Source organism: Phyllobates terribilis, unplaced genomic scaffold, assembly GCF_046119375.1.
Source record: "Phyllobates terribilis strain yellow unplaced genomic scaffold, ASM4611937v1 Scaffold_5__5_contigs__length_657084704, whole genome shotgun sequence".
NCBI classification, from domain to species: domain Eukaryota; kingdom Metazoa; phylum Chordata; class Amphibia; order Anura; family Dendrobatidae; genus Phyllobates; species Phyllobates terribilis.
In genome coordinates, this window is record NW_027362765.1 from 396,018,127 (window position 1) to 396,038,329 (window position 20,203).

A 20,203-nucleotide genomic window follows, 5' to 3' on the forward strand; every position below is an offset into this window, starting at 1 on the left:
ATGGCTGTCCCTGTTATAGGCACACTGTGGTGATCTTATTATGGGGACAATGTGGCTGTCTCTGTTAGGCCGGATTCACACGTCCGTATATTTCCGGTACCGGAGATATCCATGTCCCGTGTGTCCGAGTGTGTCACACGTATGGCAATCGTGTGCCACATTAGGATCACACGTACCGATGCCTGGGAATCAGTGTACAGTTAGCTCTGTTCCTAAGAGAACGCTGTCCTCATCATGGTTCCCTGCTGGCGCTGCGATCAGCACCAGCAGAGACAATGATGAGGGTAGTAGTGTCTGCTCCTGCAGTGTCCACCTGTAAAAATAATAATAAAATAAAAAATCCATATACTCACCTAAGTGTCCCCCTCTGTAATCCATGTGATCAAAAGCAGAGGAGCCGTGGAGAATGAAGCACTGCAGCGAGCGGGCCCTGGAGCTGAGCTCGGGAGCGGTGCCCTGTCACTCATAGAGCTCAGTTCTAGAGCCGCTCGCTGCAGGAGTCATTCTCCCCAGCTCCTCTGCTGATCGTTCGCATTGATTACAGCAGGCGACAGGTGAGTATATGGATTTTTTATTTTATTCTTATTTTTACAGTTGGACACTGCGGGAGCAGACACTACTACCCTCATCATTGTCCCTGCTGGTGCTGATCGCAGTGTCAGCAGCAAACCATGATGAGGGCAGTGTTCAGCACCGGCGCTTGGGAACAGCGCTAATTGTACACTGATTCTCAAGCGCCGGTACGTGTCACACGGAAGGCATCCATGTGCGGTACGTGTTTACATGGACCCATTGTCTTGAATGGGTCCGTGTGATCCGTGCTGTCGTCTAAAAACGGACATGTCTCCGTGTGGATCACATGGACACACGGACTGTGGAAACACACTGAGATGTGCACAGACCCATTGATTTGCATGGGTCTGCGTGTGTCAGTGTCTCCGGTACGTGTGGAAATGGTCACCACACGTACCAGAAATACTGACATGTGAAAGAGCCCTTGTGTAGCTGGGACATTATGGCTGCCCTGTTATGGGGAATTATGGCTGCCACTATTATGTGTTCAAGAGCTCTAGGGGAAGTTTTTTTAGGGGCAGAACATACATCTAAACATTTCCCCAGATAATTAAGATAATTAAAGGTTGGTAAATATTACCGGGAGGGAGGGCTACGCTTGTTCTTTCTTTAAGAACGGGACCAATGCTAGATTCAATGGCTGCTCTGCTCACTCATGAAGTCCATATACTCTGTTATATTTTGCAGATGAAAAACATGGAAAATAAAGATAAACGTCTGAAAATAATGAATGAAATTCTGAATGGCATAAAGGTGAGAACTCCTATTATCTGGCTTAGCCGCTGTGCGTCTGTATTTGTTCTCCTCCGTCACGGCGGCCATGTTTATTTAACTTTATGTCGTGTTTTTTGGTCTAGATCTTGAAGTTGTACGCATGGGAACCTTCGTTTGAAAAACAGGTGCAGGGAATTCGTGAGAAGGAGTTGAAGGACATGTTACACTTCGCCTATCTGTTCTCCGTGTCCCTGTTCATTTTCACCTGCGCCCCATTCCTGGTAAGAACCAGGTCCTCCCCCGTCACATGTGCCTTATTATCGCAATGAGTCTTATTTTCTAGACCTCTTAGGCCTCATTTATCAAAACTTTCTAGAATTCTTGTCCATAGCAACCAATGAGAGCTCAGCTTTCATTTTTCCAAAGCAGTTTTGGAAACTAAAGTTTAGCCCTGATTGGTTGCTATGGACAAAAAGGATAATGCCCGTAGCAACCAGTCTGATTACTGTCGCTATTCCAAAATTTTTTTCTTTGCCATAGTTTTTGATAATTTTCCACTTTGTCTTCTGCAATTAAGAATTAACCCCTTAAGGGCCACACAACTTTTCCTCTATGTCCTTTGGCTTTTACCTCCTCTTCTTCAAAGTCATTATTTTCCATCGTCATAGGCGTATGAGGGCTTGTTTTTTCTTTTTTTTTTTTGCAAAACGAGTTATAGTTTTGAATAACACCATTAATTTTACAATATAATGTACTAAAAAAACTGGAAAAAAAATTCAAAATAGTGGGAAAAAAAACACAATTGCGGCATCATTTTTTGGGTTTCCTTTTTACGGTATTTACTTTGCGGTAAAAAAATTACCTGTCAGTATGATTCTTCGGGTCAGTACGATTACATTAATACCAAACTTGATTTTTTTTTTTTACTTTCGTGGCTTAAAAACTCTGAATTTTGTTTAAAAAAAGTTTGTAACGCCATTTTGAGACTTCTCTTTTTTTCGGTCGATAGAGCAGTGTGAGGGCTTGTTTCTTGTGTGGCGAGCTGGTGTTTTTTTATTGGTACAATGTTAGGGTACATATTGCATGGTGTGATGGCTTTTTATTGTTTTTTTTTGGGGGGAGGGGGGTTATTTTTTATTTTTATTGAGTGGATTTTTACAGTGATACCAATTGTGGTGTTTTTTTATTTATTTTTTTGAATTTGGAAAAGGGCAGTAATTCACACATTTAAATTTAAGATTTTATTTTAATACGCTTAAAAAAACACTTTTCAATTAATTTTCTCCTTATTTTTAGTCTTTCGCCCCTTCCCAGCGCACTTAAATCTGCGATCGGTTGAAGGCCTGTACAATATACTGGGGTGAAATAAGAAACAATTGGAGCAGATTTATCAGAACTGTCCAACAGCCAAACTCTCTTGGTTGCCCATAGCAACCAATCACAGTGCAACTTTCATTTTACTGGAGCAGTGTAAGAAATGAAAGCTGAGCCCTGATTGGTTGTTATGGGCAATAAGGACAAATTTACTTTTAAATGGCTTTGATAAATTTGCCCCGTAGATAAAACACTGGCATCCTCTATATTCATTGTGTTACCTTTTTTTTGCAGGTATCTGTTGCAAGTTTCGCTGTGTATGTTGTAGTTGCACCAACTAATGTGCTGACTGCAGAGAAAGCCTTCACATCCATCTCTCTGTTTAATGTTCTACGCTTCCCCCTCGCCATGCTGCCTATGCTTATCTCTAACATGGTGCAGGTGTGTATAAGATCTATATACAGAATATGGGTGAGGCCATAATAGTTACTGAGCGGCACCGCCATGGGCTCCTGGGCAGTGCTCAATTCCCTTCTGGTTATCAGGGTGCAACGTCATTCTTACTGACATATGTATATATATATATATATATATATATATATATATATATATATATATATATATATACAGTACTGACCAAAAGTTTGGACACACCTTCTCATTTAAAGATTTTTCTGTATTTTCATGACTATGAACATTGTACATTCACACTGAAGGCATCAAAACTATGAATTAACACATGGCAAGAGTGTGCAAAGCAGTCATCAAAGCAAAAGGTGGCTACTATGAAGAGCCTAGAATATAAGACATATTTTCAGTTGTTTCACACTTTTTTGTTAAGTATATAATTCCACATGTGTTAATTCATAGTTTTGATGCCTTCAGTGTGAATGTACAATGTTCATAGTCATGAAAATACAGAAAAATATTTAAATGAGGAGGTGTGTCCAAACTTTTGGTCTGTACTGTATATATATATTGTGGTAAGACGACTCACTCGGCCGCTTTCGGAAGTAGACTCAGGAACTGGATTTTCTCTGCAGGTTTATTATATGGCATAAAGCCCTGCAGCTCCAGCAAAAATAAACACGGCCTCTCTGGCAAACGGCAAAACAAAATGTGCAAGAAATGTGTATGGGCCCCCCTCCTTTTACTGCGACAAAGCTACAGATATATATACAGTACAGACCAAAAGTTTGGACACACCTTCTCATTTAAAGATTTTTCTTTATTTTCATGACTATGAAAATTGTACATTCACACTGAAGGTATCAAAACTATGAATTAACACATGTGGAATTATACACTTAACAAAAAAGTGTGAAACAACTGAAAATATGTCTTATATTCTAGGTTCTTCAAAGTAGCCACCTTTTGCTTTGATGACTGCTTTGCACACTCTTGGCATTCTCTTGATGAGCTTCAAGAGGTAGTCGCCGGAAATGGTTTTCACTTCACAGGTGTTTCCTGTCAGGTTTAATAAGTGGGGTTTCTTGCCTTATAAATGGGGTTGGGACCATCAGTTGTGTTGTGCAGAAGCCTGGTGGATACACAGCTGATAGTCCTACTGAATAGACTGTTAGAATTTGTATTATGGCAAGAAAAAAGCAGCTAAGTAAAGAAAAACGAGTGGCCATCATTACTTTAAGTAATGAAGGTCAGTCAGTCCGAAAAATAGGGCAAACTTTGAAAGTGTCCCCAAGTGCAGTTGCAAAAACCATCAAGCGCTACAAAGAAACTGGCTCACATGAGGACCGCCCCAGGAAAGGAAGACCAAGAATCACCCCTGCTTCTGAGGATAAGTTTATTCGAGTCACCAGCCTCAGAAATCGCAGGATAACATCAGCTCAGATTAGAGACCAGGTCAATGCCACACAGAGTTCTAGCAGCAGACACATCTCTTCAACAACTGTTAAGAGGAGACTTTGTGCAGCAGGCCTTCATGGTAAAATAGCTGCTAGAAAACCACTGCTAAGGACAGGCAGCAAGCAGGAGAGACTTGTTTGGGCTAAAGAACACAAGGAATGGACATTAGACCAGTGGAAATCTGTGCTTTGGTCTGATGAGTTCAAATTTGAGATCTTTGGTTCCAACCACCGTGTCTTTGTGCGACGCAGAAAAGGTGAACGGATGGACTCTACATGCCTGGTTCCCACCGTGAAGCATGGAGGAGGAGGTGTGATGGTGTGGGGGTGTTTTGCTGGTGACACCGTTGGGGATTTATTCAAAATTGAAGGCATACTAAACCAGCATGGCTACCACAGCATCTTGCAGCGGCATGCTATTCCATCCGGTTTGCGTTTAGTTGGACCATAATTTATTTTTCAACAGGACAATGACCCCAAACACACCTCCAGGCTGTGTAAGGGCTATTTGACCAAGAAGGAGAGTGATGGGGTGCTACACCAGATGACCTGGCCTTCAGTCACCAGACCTGAACCCAATCGAGATGGTTTTGGGTGAGCTGGACCGCAGAGTGAAGGCAAAAGGGCCAACAAGTGCTAAGCATCTCTGGGAACTCCTTCAAGATTGTTGGAAGACCATTTCCGGTGACTACCACTTGAAGCTCATCAAGAGAATGCCAAGAGTGTGCAAAGCAGTCATTAAAGCAAAAGGTGGCTACTTTGAAGAACCTAGAATATAAGACATATTTTCAGTTGTTTCACACTTTTTTGTTAAGTATATAATTCCACATGTGTTAATTCATAGTTTTGATGCTTTCAGTGTGAATGTACAATTTTCATAGTCATGAAAATACAGAAAAATCTTTAAATGAGAAGGTGTGTCCAAACTTTTGGTCTGTACTGTATATAATAATAATAATCTTTATTTTTATATAGCGCTAACATATTCCACAGCACTTTACATACATTATTATATATAGCCACGCACACATATATACTATATATATATATATATATATATAAAAGTCTGTATACTAAGGGAGTGTGCTATACATAATAAGGCTACATTCCTGCATCTGTGTGCAGTGTCGGTGTGCTGCCCTGTTTTACAGACGCATTGAGCATGTCCTATTCTGATTCTCAAAATTGGATCAGAACAGGACATTCTCTGACCCTCTTAGATCTCATTCTCAGATCCGTGATTTTCACAGATGTGTGAATGGATCTACAAAACTCTACGAGTCCGTGTGCCATCTAATGAAAAAATCTGGCAGCACACAGAGATTTCACACAAATGTGAGAATGCGGCTTAAGGGATTTTACAGATAACATTATAACTCCAAGTCACACAGTGCAGATAGAGAATAATATTTACATCCAGGCACTTACCGCTGACGTCTCATCTGATGAGAGCCGGTTTCTGCTGCTTCTTCTCCATCTGGTCAGACCTTCATGTCGACATCTCCCAGCCATGACTCGTCTTGTCACGATGATCTCCAGCCTAGAAAATAACAAAGTCACATGCAGTATATTGTATACATACATACGTCTCCCCCACACTTTGGAGGTGGGAGAAGACGTTATCAGGTACTGAGCATCCTCAGCCACATCCCAATTCATTACAAGTCCCTGACAGCATCTTCTTCCACCTTTCATTTCATTATAAAGTGTCCTATGCACCTTACCCCCATCATCGCTCTCCTCCCATCTTTGTTCTTTCACATCACACCTCAGTGTCCTCTCCCCCACCCTCATCACTGTTCTCCCACACCACCTCCATCATTGCTGCCCCACACCCCCCCAACATTGCTGTCCCACACAACCCCATCATTGCTTTCCCACACCCCCCATCACTGCTGTCCCACACCACCTCCATCATTGCTGTCCCACACCACCCACATCGTTGCTGCCCGACACCACCCCACCATTGCTGTCCAACACCACCCCCATCGTTGCTGTCCCACACCACCTCCATCATTGCTGTCCCACACCACCCCCATCATTGCTGTCCCACACCACCCCCATCATTTCTGTCGCACACCACTCCCATCATTGCTTTCCCCATCACCCTCATCATTGCTCCCCCCATCATCCTATCATCCTCATCATTGCTCTCCCCCATCACTCCATCATTGCTCTCCCCCTTCACTCCCCATCATTGCTCTCCCACCATCACCCCACATATTTTCTCTCCCCCATCACCCCATCATTGCTCTTCCCCATCACCCTCATAATTTCTCTCCCCCATCACCATTATTACTGTCCCCCATCATTGCTGTTCCCTCATCACCCTCATCATTGCTCTCCCCCCATCATTGCTCTTCCCCCATCATTGCTCTCCCCCCCATCATCCTCATCATTGCTGTCCCCAATCATTGCCCCAGTGTATTGGATAAAATAAAATAAAAAAAAACAACATAACTCTCAGCCCTCTCCCCTGCAGCATCGTCCTCACCAGCAACTTTCTCCCTGACACAGGCGCGCTCTGCTTGCTGATGTCATCAAGCAGCGCGCGTCTGTGTCACACAGAGTTAAGGCATGCAGGAAGCAGAGTACGGATCCCTGCAGCTCCGCTGATTCTCCTATAGGCAGCAGAGCTGCTGCGATTGCTCCCTGCCCGCTGCTCAGGGTGAGGGTAATCTGGCCATGGGCCCACGGGAGCGTCAGGCTCCGATAAACTGGCCAGATTGCCCTCATTATTATTCACCCTGCAAGGGCCCCCCTGCACCGCTGGGCCCTGGTGCAGTTGCATCGGCGGTATATCCGCCCCTGGACTTCCCACCTTCTTTGCCATTCACACAAAACCACACCCTTTAGGTGAATTAACCCCCAACATATAACATGCTGGAGGAAAGTTTGTAGGTTCAGTTCACACAGGTTAGCAGCCGGAGTGACACATACCTCCCCTTGCCTATAACAACAGTGACTCTGTCACTATATATATTTATCTCAATATCAATATATATATTTCTTTATATACTTTATATAGATCTATACAAATGCTTCTCACAAAATTAGAATATCATCAAAAAGTTAATGTATTTCAGTTCTTCAATACAAAAAGTGAAACTCATATATTATATAGAGTCATTACACACAGAGTGATCTATTTCAAGTGTTTATTTCTGCTAATGTTGATGATTATGGCTTACAGTCAATGAAAACACAAAAGTCATTATCTCAGTAAATAATTAACAAAAAACACCTGCAAAGGCTTCCTACGTGTTTAAAAAGGTCCCTTAGTCTGTTTCAGTAGGCTCCACAATCATAGGGAAGACTGCTGACTTGACAGATGTCCAGAAGGCAGTCATTGACACATTGCTAAAGAAGCTGGCGTTTCACAGAGTACTGTATCCAAGCATATAAATGGAAAGTTGAGTGGAAGGAAAAAGTGTGCTAGAAAAAGGTGCACAAGCAACCGGGATAACCACAACCTTGAAAGGATTGTTAAAAAAAGGCCATTCACAAGGAGTGGACTGCTGCTGGAGTCATTGTTTCAAGAGCCAACACACACAGACATATCCAAGACATAGGCTACAAGTGTCGCATTCCTTGTGTCAAGCCACTCATGACCAATAAACAAGAAGCGTCTTACCTGGGCCAAGGAGAAAAGGACCTGGACTGATGCTCAGTGGTCCAAGGTGTTTTCAGATGAAAGTAAATTTTGCATTTCATTTGGAAATCAAGGTCCCAGAATCTGGAGGAAGAGTGGAGAGGCCACAATCCAAGCTGCTGGGGGTCTAGTGTGAAGTTTCCACAATCAGTGATGGTTTGGGGGGCCATGTCATCTGCTGGTGGAGGTCCACTGTGTTTTATCAAGACCAAAGTCAGCGCAGCCGTCTACCAGGACATTTTACAGCACTTCATGCTTCCCTCTACCGACAAGCTTTTTGGAGATGGAAATGTCATTCTCCAGCAGGACTTGGCCCCTGTCCACACTGCCAAAAGTACCAATACCTGGTTTACACACAACAGTATCACTGTGCTTGATTGGCAGCAAACTCGCCTGACCTTAACCCCATAGAGAATCTATTATAGAGAATCTATAGGGTATTGTCAGGAGGAAGATGAGAGACCGCAGACCCAACAATGTAGATGAGCTGAAGGCGGCTATCAAAGCAACCTGGGCTTCCATAACACTTCAGCAGGGCCACAGGCTGATCGCCTCCATGCCACATTGCCACATTGATGCAGTAATTGATGCAAAAGGAGCCCCGACCAAGTATTGAAGGCATTTACTGAACATACATTTCAGTAGGCCAACATTTTGGATTTTAAAATCATTTTTCAAGCTGTTGTTATAAAGTATTCTAATTTACTGAGATAATGACTTTTCTGTTTTCATTGGATGTAAGCCATAATCATCAACATTAACAGACATAAACACTTGAAATAGATCCCTCTGTGTGTAATGACTCTATATAATATATGAGTTTCACTTTTTGTATTGAAGAACTGAAATAAATTAACTTTTTGATGATATTCTAATTTTGTGAGAAGCACCTGTATACCTATTTATGTACAATCAGGACTTGTCTAATTATCTCTATTGACTGTTTGCAGACTAATGTATCTTCTGCTCGGCTGGAGAAATACTTGGGTGGGGACGACTTGGATACCTCTTCCATCACCAATGATCCTGATGTTGGTAAGAATCGAAAATCAATGCCCTAATATGAGGGTGTAAAGTATATAATAGTCACCCAGTATGAGCGAATCGGTTCGGAGGACTCTGGAACAGCTTCAGATTGGAACCCTGCAAATCATTTCCTAACTTCCAGAATTCCAGGTTCCTCTTCTGATTTGTTGACCCGCTATCTTTGTGGCATAACATACAAATGATGTCGCACCAGGCCGGCTAATCAAAAGAGGAGCCAGGGATGCCAGTAGATTGGAGGCAGTTTGCAGCGCTCCCATCCAGCAGCCACAGAAAACCAGGGTCTTGTGAATCGATTTGCTCATCTCTATAGCCCAGTGGTTGCAAAAGAATGCCCACTGTATGGACCTTAGCGACGTTTTTATATTAATTACTAGAGATGAGCGAATTTCATTAAATATGTTTAGGATCTCAATCAGACAAAAAATTTAATTCATTATGAATCGAAAGTACTCCACATCCGCAGTTTGTCCTGAAAAGATGTGTGTAACTGTCAGGGAAATATTGAGAAATATTGAAAATATTCTTTCTCCCCCCTCCCAAGGCCCTCTTCACCCCTCCGTTATTCCCCGTTTGTCATAGGAGAGCTGACAGTCCAGCATCTGTCTCTCTGCAAATTATCACCTACAGTCCTACAGTAGAAGTAACTTGTAAAGCTACAACCTAATTAAAATGTGAGGGTCTTTCTCCCTGGCAAAAACAGGGGGCGATTAGACACAGGCTGGCGATCAATTTACACGTAACTGTTGGAGCTTGATTCGCGGGACGTCACAGGGAGTTTTAGCCGAAGCCCCAGTCCAACCGAAGCCGATATGAAATATGGAATAACTGAAGTTCCATAATTCTGATAATAATGATACCTATACTTTTAGTGGCAGTGTCAGCCAAGGAGAAATATGCTTATTTTTCCATAGCCGTAATCCCGTCCAGGGGGCTGTGGGTCAAAAGTAACAAAATACCAGAGCACAGCTATGCCATGCATGGTCTCTATGGAAAGGCAAACTCATAATGGAAAAAATGGCATCGCTTGCAAGCTTCTGCGAGCAACCAGGGATAAGTTATCGCAGAAGTTAGCGTTTTCAATAAAAATATGCAGACTGGAGACCAGCACCGTGATGTCAGCACAGAGGGTGTAGCCAGGTCTCTCCCTTCAGCATAAAATAGTTTGCTGAGGTTGGAGCAGTATTTATTGCAGGGAGCATATGTATCATAAGCAAAGGGTCACATTCCACTGAACAGTCATAAGGAGAGCTCCCCTCCGGCTATATTGAATCGTCGCAGTAATCTTTATAGAGTAAGTTTCTTCTTTAATCCTTATTATTTTGTGTAATTGCTTATGTATTGTATTGTCCCCTTCTGTAAAATCTTGTATATTTTTCATAACACTGCCTCCCTTTTGGATTAAATATAAAATTGAATAGTTCTGTTTCTTTTGTTCTGTAATCGTTCCCTCCCCCGAAGCCATATATGCTACCAGTATGCAGGCGTCCGCCCAGGCCTGTATTATATTTCAAATCTGAATGATGGTGGCAGAGAATATTAATAATTGGGCTATCGTGCGTATACACGTATTCCATGCGTTGGAATCCGGAGGTGTGATGCCATACGCTCACTGGTCGCTTGCCGATCTTGCTGATACCTACGTAGCGAGTAGTCGGGATCGTGTGCTCGCGCATTCCTGACGAAATCCTGACAGAGTGACGGCAACGGCGAGATATTGCGTGATCTACCCGGTGTCGTCTCTGTAGAATCCCTGACAGTAACACTCTGAGGTCTCCTAAGACTGTATCCTATCCTATTCAAGCTCTTTAGCACAAACACAACCTTAGTAATATCCAAATGACCTTGACATATATGGCTATGGGTAAATGGATAGTAACCGCAACAGCCACTTATATTCTTACTGGGGGAGGCATCGGTGTTTCCTTTACCCCATTCGTTGCCATTCTTTCTTTTATTAGACATTTTATAAATGAGGCACCTTTGAACCTGCACTGGCTATTTAGTGCAGTGCCTCAGTAAATGGTCACAGACTGAGCTAGAAAAATCGGTGGGGTGGCCTTTAAATGTTAGTAGTTTGATGCACAAAATACAGCAATATTGGGTGTGACAAAAGCAGACACTGGACAAGTGCAAAAATTGAGTTGCCATGCAAGAAGCTACTCCATTCCTGGCACAGTGTCACTGACTCCTATCCCTCTCTCTCTATTAATTTCTTGTAATTAAATCTTTCTATTCTTTTTTGTGCCCACAATATTTCCTTCTCTTCACAATGTCTCTCTAACTGAGCTCTGATGTCCTCTCTCCTACCCACTTTCCCAACAAATTGGCAGCAGTATTTCCTGCTTGGACTTTTATAGTGGCTGTAAATCATCAATGTCTTTAACCTATCATGATTGGATGTGCTATAGGGTGGGATAACTGTAAGTATTATGAGGTCGCCTTCCGGGCTGTGTCTGGGGTCATGTGTTCCTTCTTCTCTGTTCTATGCTAACCACCGCTGGCCATTTTAGGTAATTTGTCCAAAACAAATCACAAATTATTCAGATTCACAAACTTTGATTACTTTTGAAAAATTCATGCCAGAATTGATCCGCTCATCTCTATTAATTACCCATGGACCAGATTAACATAATTTCATAAGTCCACTAATACAGCATCATATAGAGTAATACTTGAAGTCATTTTTTAGCAGGAACATACACAGAAAACATCCGTGTTCATATATTTTGCTTAAGGCCCTTTAACATGGGTCCGTAATTGACTCAGTCCCTATTATTGTGAAAACATGGCAGTGATCGGCCGACAATCCGTTTTGACAGCACAACTTCCAGTGTAAACAGGGAATGTGTAATCAAATTCAAACTGTATGGGGGACTAAATGATCATATGAACGAAACTGAGAGAAATCATAAGTAGGTTTGTATAAGATTCAGTATAATTTGTATTTTATTCATTAATATCCCTGGTTTTATGCCTGTGTAGCATAACACCAGGGATTAAAGAACTGGAGGGCAGAGCAGAGTGTGAATTACCTACTAGAGCAGAAGTGTGCTGAACAAAAGAAAGATCCCAAAGTGAGTAAAGTAAATAATGAAATATCAGAATAAAGCAAGTACCGTTAACAAATATACTGCCTACTTACTAATGATAAACAGAAGATAGGTGCAAAGTATAGCAAAGAAACTGAAAAGCTAAAACCCTTACCTGGAGTTTCACAGACTGGCTCCAAACATCAATAGAATGTCAGAACATCTAAATTAATCTATCACCAGAAGGAAACACCAGTGAGGAAGGTTATTTAAAGCTGCACCCAAAATGCGATAGGACAGATAAACAGAGTAAATGAAAACACCTTATTGACTGCAGCCAGAATAGCAGAACTAAAACACCCAGAGAAAAGTGTATACTATGGCTTGGCAGAAAGAGAAGCTAATCACAGAACACAAGCTCAAGGGATCGAATCCAGGAGCATGACACCTGGTGTTTGTATGCATGAGTCCTGTGGGTGGTCCTACTAGTGATTGACAGCTATCTCTGCATGCATGGTCATACAGAGAAGACTGTCAAACACTGAATAAGATCGCCCACTGGACTCATATACATACAAACTCCAGGGATTTTAATTAATAAAATGCAATGTTTATTAAAAATTTTCCCCAAAAAATATATATCAATTTGATCAGCATCTTGTGCTCTATAGCATCCTGCCTGCAGATCACATACCATTTTGAACATGACCGGTTCCTATTAACAATGCATAGGTTCACAGTCTAAGTGAGAAGTCTGTTATTATTACAGATGCTGCCATCCAGTTTTCTGATGCCTCTTTTACCTGGGAGCCCGGCACGTCTCCAGCAGTGAAGAAGTAAGGCATTATTCTATGTTTAATGTGTACTGAAATAGAAGTAAAATAATGGACGGCCCATCATGTTGCCACAAATAGGATAATTGCAGCCCTCATTACCTATTATTACTATGTGTAATTGGAAATCAAGAGCCCAAATGTTCCAATAGAAACAAACTGATTATCCAACGTTGTGTCAGAGAGGTAGTGGAGGCCTGATTCTCGATATCCAACGCGTCCTCATGATCTTGTAGCCAAAAAGGCTGAAGTGTTGTGCTTTGGCCAAGTGTCCAAGCGAACGTTCCATTATACAAGTCTGCCACAAACTTTGGAAATTTTCTAAATGTCCCAGGGGTGCAGTAGATATTCTTCTATTTATGAGGCTTTGTATGGGTAAATTCTACATTGTCCTCAATGTGTCTTGTTCTGATGTCCTTATGTCCTTTCTTGTAGTGTCAACCTGGAAATTAAGGAAAATCATCTTGTTGCAGTAGTTGGTGGGGTTGGGTCTGGAAAATCTTCTCTTGTTTCTGCAATGCTTGGAGAAATGGATCATGTCAAAGGACACATCAACATAAAGGTATAATGAGAATATTGCCCACATTTCCTATGTTTTATACTGATGGGAGGATATTTGTATAGAGTGATGCGAAATGGGACATCTTGTTTGTAATGTAAACTTGTATTTCAGGGATCTGTGGCTTATGTTCCTCAACAAGCCTGGATTCAGAATGCCACGCTGAAAGATAACATCTTGTTTGGGTCACCACTAGACGAGGCGAGATACCAACGGGTTCTAGAAGCCTGTGCTCTGCTTCCCGATTTGCAGATGTTACCTGGAGGAGATATGTCTGAGATAGGAGAAAAGGTAATTTTATATGTCAGTAATAAAACTTACTTCTTTTCCAAGAATTAAGCTGCAGTGTTGTTTCGCATGCCCAGTTCATGCTCCTTTAGAAGCTGCTTTCAACTGCTGCTCAGCAAAGATCCATAAACAATCAGTGTGCGGTATTTTCCTTGCCTACGCCTCTCTGCTCCCCAACTCTGTACTCAGACAGGGAAATTCCTGTACAAAGATTGTTTAATTATAGTGTATGGATCTTTTTTTGAGCAGCAATTGAAAGCAGCTTATAAAGCAGCATGAACTGGGCATTGAAACAGCACTGTGCCTGGGAGAGGATGCAAAACAAGGTAATTAATTATATTACAAAACTTCATAACCTTACAATGCCTGGAGGATAACGTAAAAAAAGTTTTTAGTTTTGCTTTCAAACTAGGATATGGGGGGTTGATCCCTGGGACTCCCACCGATCTTTCTAGTTTTTTTTTTTATTCTTTTCATGTCACTTAGGGAATAAACTTGAGTGGAGGACAGAAGCAGCGTGTGAGTCTAGCTCGGGCTGTATATCAGAATACAGACATCTACATCCTCGATGACCCTCTTTCGGCTGTCGATGCTCATGTGGGGAAACACATATTTGAGAAGGTTGTTGGCCCCAATGGTTTACTCAAAAACAAGGTAAATCACAGATAACAAAACTCAATATTGTGATATAAACCAATAGATAAGTGGAAACATCAATCAACCCTATAAAAATTGCTCTGCAGAGGCGAGGTGATAAAATATCCATCCCCAAGTGCAGGACGTTGTCAGGCCACCATCATTACTAGACTTTCTCTTATATGATTCGGCAGTATTGGACTGATATAGTACAATCTTCTAGAGGTACATGGTTGTGAACTTCTCACATCTCATCTTTTCGCAGACCCGCCTCCTGGTCACGCACGGTGTAAGCTTTCTAAAGCACACAGATGAAATTGTGGTCATAGTGAATGGCAGCGTTACTGAAACCGGCTCATACAAAACATTATTGGCCAACAATGGAGCTTTTGCAGAGTTCCTCAGGACATACGCCCAGCAGGACCATGTCAAGGACTCAGAGCCGACTGGTACATTTAATGTAGATAGGCAATGTTCTTTCATAGTCGTCTGGTTGTTTGGAAAAATATCAAAAGCTTGTGTATTGGCTTCATTACATTTTTTTTGCTTGATATTTGAGAAGACCCTACAAGATACATTTCCAATAACATCTCCAGAAGACCTTCCACTTAAACTATATTACTAGATATAATTTGTATCCTACACTGTGCCAGGATTATATATACCAGGCTATTCTTGTATATGATAAGTCTATCACTTGAATTACTTATATAATAATCGGAAGTTGAGACTAGTATATTCAACACATTGAGATTTGCCAAGATTGAAAATGAAATGATAGATTCTCCGCACTTGATCACTCGATCGGACCCTAGAGTGGAGCTCTGCATGGATAGCAGGAGGTGTACAGAGGCAGAAATATACAACTCATACATTACTGTTTGCACAACTTATCTGGTTTCCCTATTGTCCCCCATGCAGTGCTACTCAAGGCAGATGAGGAAGATGATGGTGAAGACCCCATAGAACAAGCCGCAGAAGTAGCAGAAGACATTGTGACAACGACCCTTAAGAGAGAGAACAGTCTCCATAAGAAGAAGCTCGGCAGGTGAGGCTGATAGATATAGTATACAGAAATGTTTGTAGTACACATTACGGCACTGATTATGAACCTGACCGTATGCGTCTTGCCTGTCCTATAGTATGAATGGCACTTTAAGGAAGTCACTGAAGGATGTAGCGAAGGAGAAGGGTGAAGAGGAGAAGACAACTGCCAAAGGACAGCAGCTTATTGAGAAAGAAACAGTGGAGACCGGAAAGGTAGAATTACCTACGCCATTCAATAAATCTCATCAACTAGTCGTGCGTGCGGGATTAATACATACAGTTGTGCTCAAAAGTTTAGATACCCCGGCCGTATTTTTGCTTTGTTGGCCTTGTTTCAGAGAATATGAATGATAACAAAAAACTTTTTCTCCACTCATGGTTATTGGTTGGGTGAAGCCATTTATTGTCAAGCTACTGTGTTTTCTCTTTATAAATCTTGATGACAACCAAAAACATCCAAATGACCCTGATCAAAAGTTCACATACCCCAGTTCTTAATACCGTGTATTGCCCCCTCTAACATCAATGACCACTTGAAGTCTTTTGTGGTAGTTGTGGATGAGGTTCTTTATTTTCTCAGATGGTAAAGCTGCCCATTCTTCTTGGCAAAAAGCCTCCAGTTCCTGTAAATTCTTCGGCTGTCTAGCATGAACTGCGCGCTTGAGATCTCCCCAGAGTGGTTCAATGATATTGAGGTCATGAGACTGAGATGGCCACTCCAGAACCTTCACTTTGTTCTGCTGTAGCCAATGACAGGTCGACTTAGCCTTGTGTTTAGGATCATTGTCATGTCGGAACGTCCAAGTATGTCCCATGCGCAGCTTCCGGGCTGATGAGTGCAAATTTGCCTCCAGTATTTGCTGATAACGTGCTGCATTCATCTTTCCTTCAACTTTTACCAAGTTTCCTGTGCCTTTGTAGCTCACACATCCCCAAAACAGTGGTGATCCACTACTGTGCTTTACTGTAGGAATAGTGTTCCTTTCATCATAGGCCTTGTTGACCTCTCTCTAAATGTAGCGTTTATGGTTGTGGCCAAAAAGTTCAATTTTGGTCTCATCACTCCAAATGACCTTGTTCCAGAAGTTTTGAGGCTTGTCTCTGTGCTGTTTGGTGTATTGTAGGCGAGATACTTTGTGGCATTTGCGCAGTAATGGATTTCTTCTGGCGATTCGACCATGCAGCCCATTTTTCTTCAAGTGCCTCCTTATTGTGCATCTTGAAACAGCCACACTGCTAGTTTTCAGAGAGTCCTGAATTTCAGCTGATTTATTTGTGGGTTTTTCTTTGCATCCCGAACAATTTTCCTGGCAGTTGTGGCTGAAATTTTTGTTGGTCTACCTGACCGTGGTTTGGTTTTTACAGAGCGTCACAGTAAAAGATAATACTTTACCAACACCAGGTCAGATTAACAATGGACTGCAGGATGCAGCAAGCCTCCATGATAAAGGCGGGGGCAGCACATGTGCAGGATACTGATGCAAACAGCCACTCACTAACCTACCAATTCATGGAGGGGGTGGCTGTGTAGTATTATAATGCACACCGATAGAGTTTGCTTAGGGCGCCAGTCACACAGATATGTGTGATGCACAGTGTCTGGCTTGCAGCCCATTGATGACGCCCATACTATTAGATCAGGCGGGCTGCCCAGCACTATAATACGTGCACCCACACAGGACAGACGCCCCAATTCACCCAGCCAACACTAAAGAGACCTGGGTGCATCCTGCATAAAAATGTGCAAAAAAGATGAAAAATGGTGTATAAGATAAATACACCACATGAGATATTAGTCGATATTTTGGCCACCAGCTTATCTATTTTGGCCAAAATATTGACTAATACCTCATGTGGTGTATTTATCTTATACACCATTTTTCATCTTTTTTGCACATTTTTATGCAGGATGCACCCAGGTCTCTTTAGTGGAAAAGTTCTGTCGGGGTATCTAAACGTTTGAGCACAACTGTACTTGCCCACTCTGCTTGATTGTCCATTAAAAAGGGGAACTTCTTGGATTCCTAGAAGAGTTGGCCAATCCTAGGCACAGCACTTTCAGAAGATTTCTTGTACATGACACCATCATGCTCCTTCCAAGGAAGGAATTCCAGCATCCAAACACTTATTAAAGGGATTAGTATCCCCCGTTTGGTAAATTATTTCTAGGAGGAATAACAGAGGAACGGTACGATGCAGATTTCTAAGAAAAGATGGCCCAAAACTGTAATACATTCTCTACAAATGACATCTGACAACTTCACCATTTTCCTCTCTACATTCGTTTTGATAAATCTTCCTCTTTAAGAGATTTTTCATTTTTATTGTATCATTGTTTTGTTTGCAGGTGAAATTCTCTCTGTATATGAAGTACCTTCGTGCCATTGGATGGGGGTACTCTGTCACGATATTGCTGACCTTCATTTTACAAAATGCAGCCTTTGTCGGACAGAACATCTGGATCAGTGAGTGGACGTCGGACGCTGTGGAATATTATAATAGGACCTATCCGGTCTCGCAGAGAGACATGCGGGTCGGGGTGTTTGGAGCCCTGGGAGTGATACAAGGTAAGAAGTAACAATCATTTTTCTACTGGATATAGACATATGGACCCCATAGCCCCCTTCTAGTGCACAAGAATTGAATGGTGGGCTCAAGCTCTAGCAAATCTGAGCCAGTGTGGTCACATATCATAACCTTAATCATCTTTATGGCCAATACAGAAAAATATCTGGTTGTCTGCGGCTCCTCCAAGCCCCTACATTCCAGTATTGTGCGGTAACACTTTATGGGGTAGTAATGATTTGTATATGTATTTTTCAGGTATTTTCGTGTTCCTCAGTGCTTTTCTGGTTGCTGCCGGTACGGTGCGGGCATCAAGGTTGCTCCATACACAACTGCTGCGAAATATCTTGCACGTACCTATGCAGTTTTTTGATACCACTCCAACTGGGCGCATCGTCAACAGGTTTGCCAAGGTCAGTAACATTCATTTTTATTGAAAGAGTTTGTTGCTTCTTGGGGATGCCTGAGATGATAGATTTGAGATTGTTCAAACTGAAGACTGGTAACATAGCCACAAACATTACCATGGTATATCCATTAAGACATAACATCCTGCAGCAGCGGAACATCTTGCTAGGGCATGAGGGATTCATGCTCTCCTGTCTCTACGTAGTACATGTTAAGAAGCCGCATGGGAGTCATTATAAAGCAGTACTGAGCAGTGTATCTGAGAGTCCTGCTCTGGGGTGAGATAAAACACTTACTAGAAAGCAGCAGCAAAGAGGATATTATTCACTGGCACTGAGCAGTGTAGCTGTGAATACATTTCTGTGGTGAGATAAAACACTTACTAGAAAGCAGCAGCAAAGAGGATATTATTCACTGGCACTGAGCAGTGTAGCTGTGAATACATTTCTGTGGTGAGATAAAACACTAGAAAGCAGAAGCATGTAGGACATTTAACAGCAGTGCTGAGCAGCATAGCTATGAATCCAGCTCTGGAGTGAAATAAAACACTGGAAAACAGCAGAAGTGTCTCTATGCATCTGCAATTCTCTATCACACTTCTTCTCCCTCTTCTCCATAAATTTCAATAGTCATCTGTAATCGAACATCTCAGTGAGCAGTTTTAACCACAAAAGATTTTAGCAGTTTTTCAAAGTGGAGGAAGAGAAGAGGGAAAAAAGTAGCTTATATATAGAGAAAGAATCGTTTTTCTGTAAGATGTATCAGACAGTATCTTATTTTCACTTGTACCATTGATTTATGTAAAGTTTGGTGAAACGACAGAGAGCACAAAAGTCTTGTGGAATGACGGACAACCTTCATAAAACTGGTGAAAAAGAATGACATCATCTTATCGAAATGAATGTTATTTGCTTCCAGGACATCTTCACCGTGGATGAAACCATCCCCATGTCATTCCGTAGTTGGATTTCCTGCATCTTGGGGGTGATCAGCACCCTGTTTCTCATCTGCTGGGCTACTCCTATCTTTGCCGCCGTCATCATACCGTTAGTCGTTTTATATTACTTTGTGCAGGTAAACATCCTTAATGGTGTCTGACTTTTCTTAGCTCCCTTTGGATGTCCAGTATTTTACTACATTTGATTTAATTCCTTTGCCAATGTTTATTTCCTGCTGTGTTTCTTTCTTCGCTACTTATAGTCTATGGCATTCTGCCACCACTATAGGGGCTGGAACTTCCCTTATTGTAATTCCTGGCATGCATTGCTCTTACCTTTGTGCTATGGTTTGCCTGTCCTGAACTGAAAGCCGGCCGCTAAGTCATGCCTGTATGCAGTATGACAAACAGGAGAGCAAGAGCAGAGAGACAAAGACCTGCCCCCACACTTCCTGTAGAGACAAAGACCCGCCCCCACACTTCCTGTAGAGACAAAGATCCGTCCCCACACTTCCTGTAGAGACAAAGACCCGCCCCCACTTCCTGTAGAGACAAAGAGCTGCCCCACACTTCCTGTGGAGACAAAGAGCCATCCCCACTAACTGTAGAGACAAAGAGCTGCCTTCCACTTCCTGTGGAGAGACAAAGAGCCGACCCCACACTTCCTGTAGAGACAAAGAGCCGCCCCCCACTTCCTGTAGAGACAAAGAGCCGTCCCCACATTTCCTGTGGAGAG

At 42.2% G+C, this 20,203-nt stretch overlaps 1 protein-coding gene across 1 annotated transcript in view; it reads left to right on the forward strand.

Annotated features, from left to right (window-relative positions):
• ABCC2 (ATP binding cassette subfamily C member 2) overlaps positions 1 to 20,203 on the forward strand; it is an 84,685-nt gene that overhangs the window by 31,911 nt on the left and 32,571 nt on the right. Inside the window, exons 11-24 of the mRNA XM_073685027.1 lie at positions 1,261 to 1,326; positions 1,431 to 1,568; positions 2,896 to 3,042; positions 9,069 to 9,153; positions 12,964 to 13,030; positions 13,463 to 13,589; positions 13,701 to 13,877; positions 14,361 to 14,528; positions 14,776 to 14,959; positions 15,432 to 15,558; positions 15,653 to 15,770; positions 17,905 to 18,124; positions 18,381 to 18,535; positions 19,449 to 19,604. Of these exons, the coding sequence (XP_073541128.1) occupies positions 1,261 to 1,326; positions 1,431 to 1,568; positions 2,896 to 3,042; positions 9,069 to 9,153; positions 12,964 to 13,030; positions 13,463 to 13,589; positions 13,701 to 13,877; positions 14,361 to 14,528; positions 14,776 to 14,959; positions 15,432 to 15,558; positions 15,653 to 15,770; positions 17,905 to 18,124; positions 18,381 to 18,535; positions 19,449 to 19,604 (1,935 nt within the window). The remainder of the gene's footprint in view (positions 1 to 1,260; positions 1,327 to 1,430; positions 1,569 to 2,895; positions 3,043 to 9,068; positions 9,154 to 12,963; positions 13,031 to 13,462; positions 13,590 to 13,700; positions 13,878 to 14,360; positions 14,529 to 14,775; positions 14,960 to 15,431; positions 15,559 to 15,652; positions 15,771 to 17,904; positions 18,125 to 18,380; positions 18,536 to 19,448; positions 19,605 to 20,203) is intronic.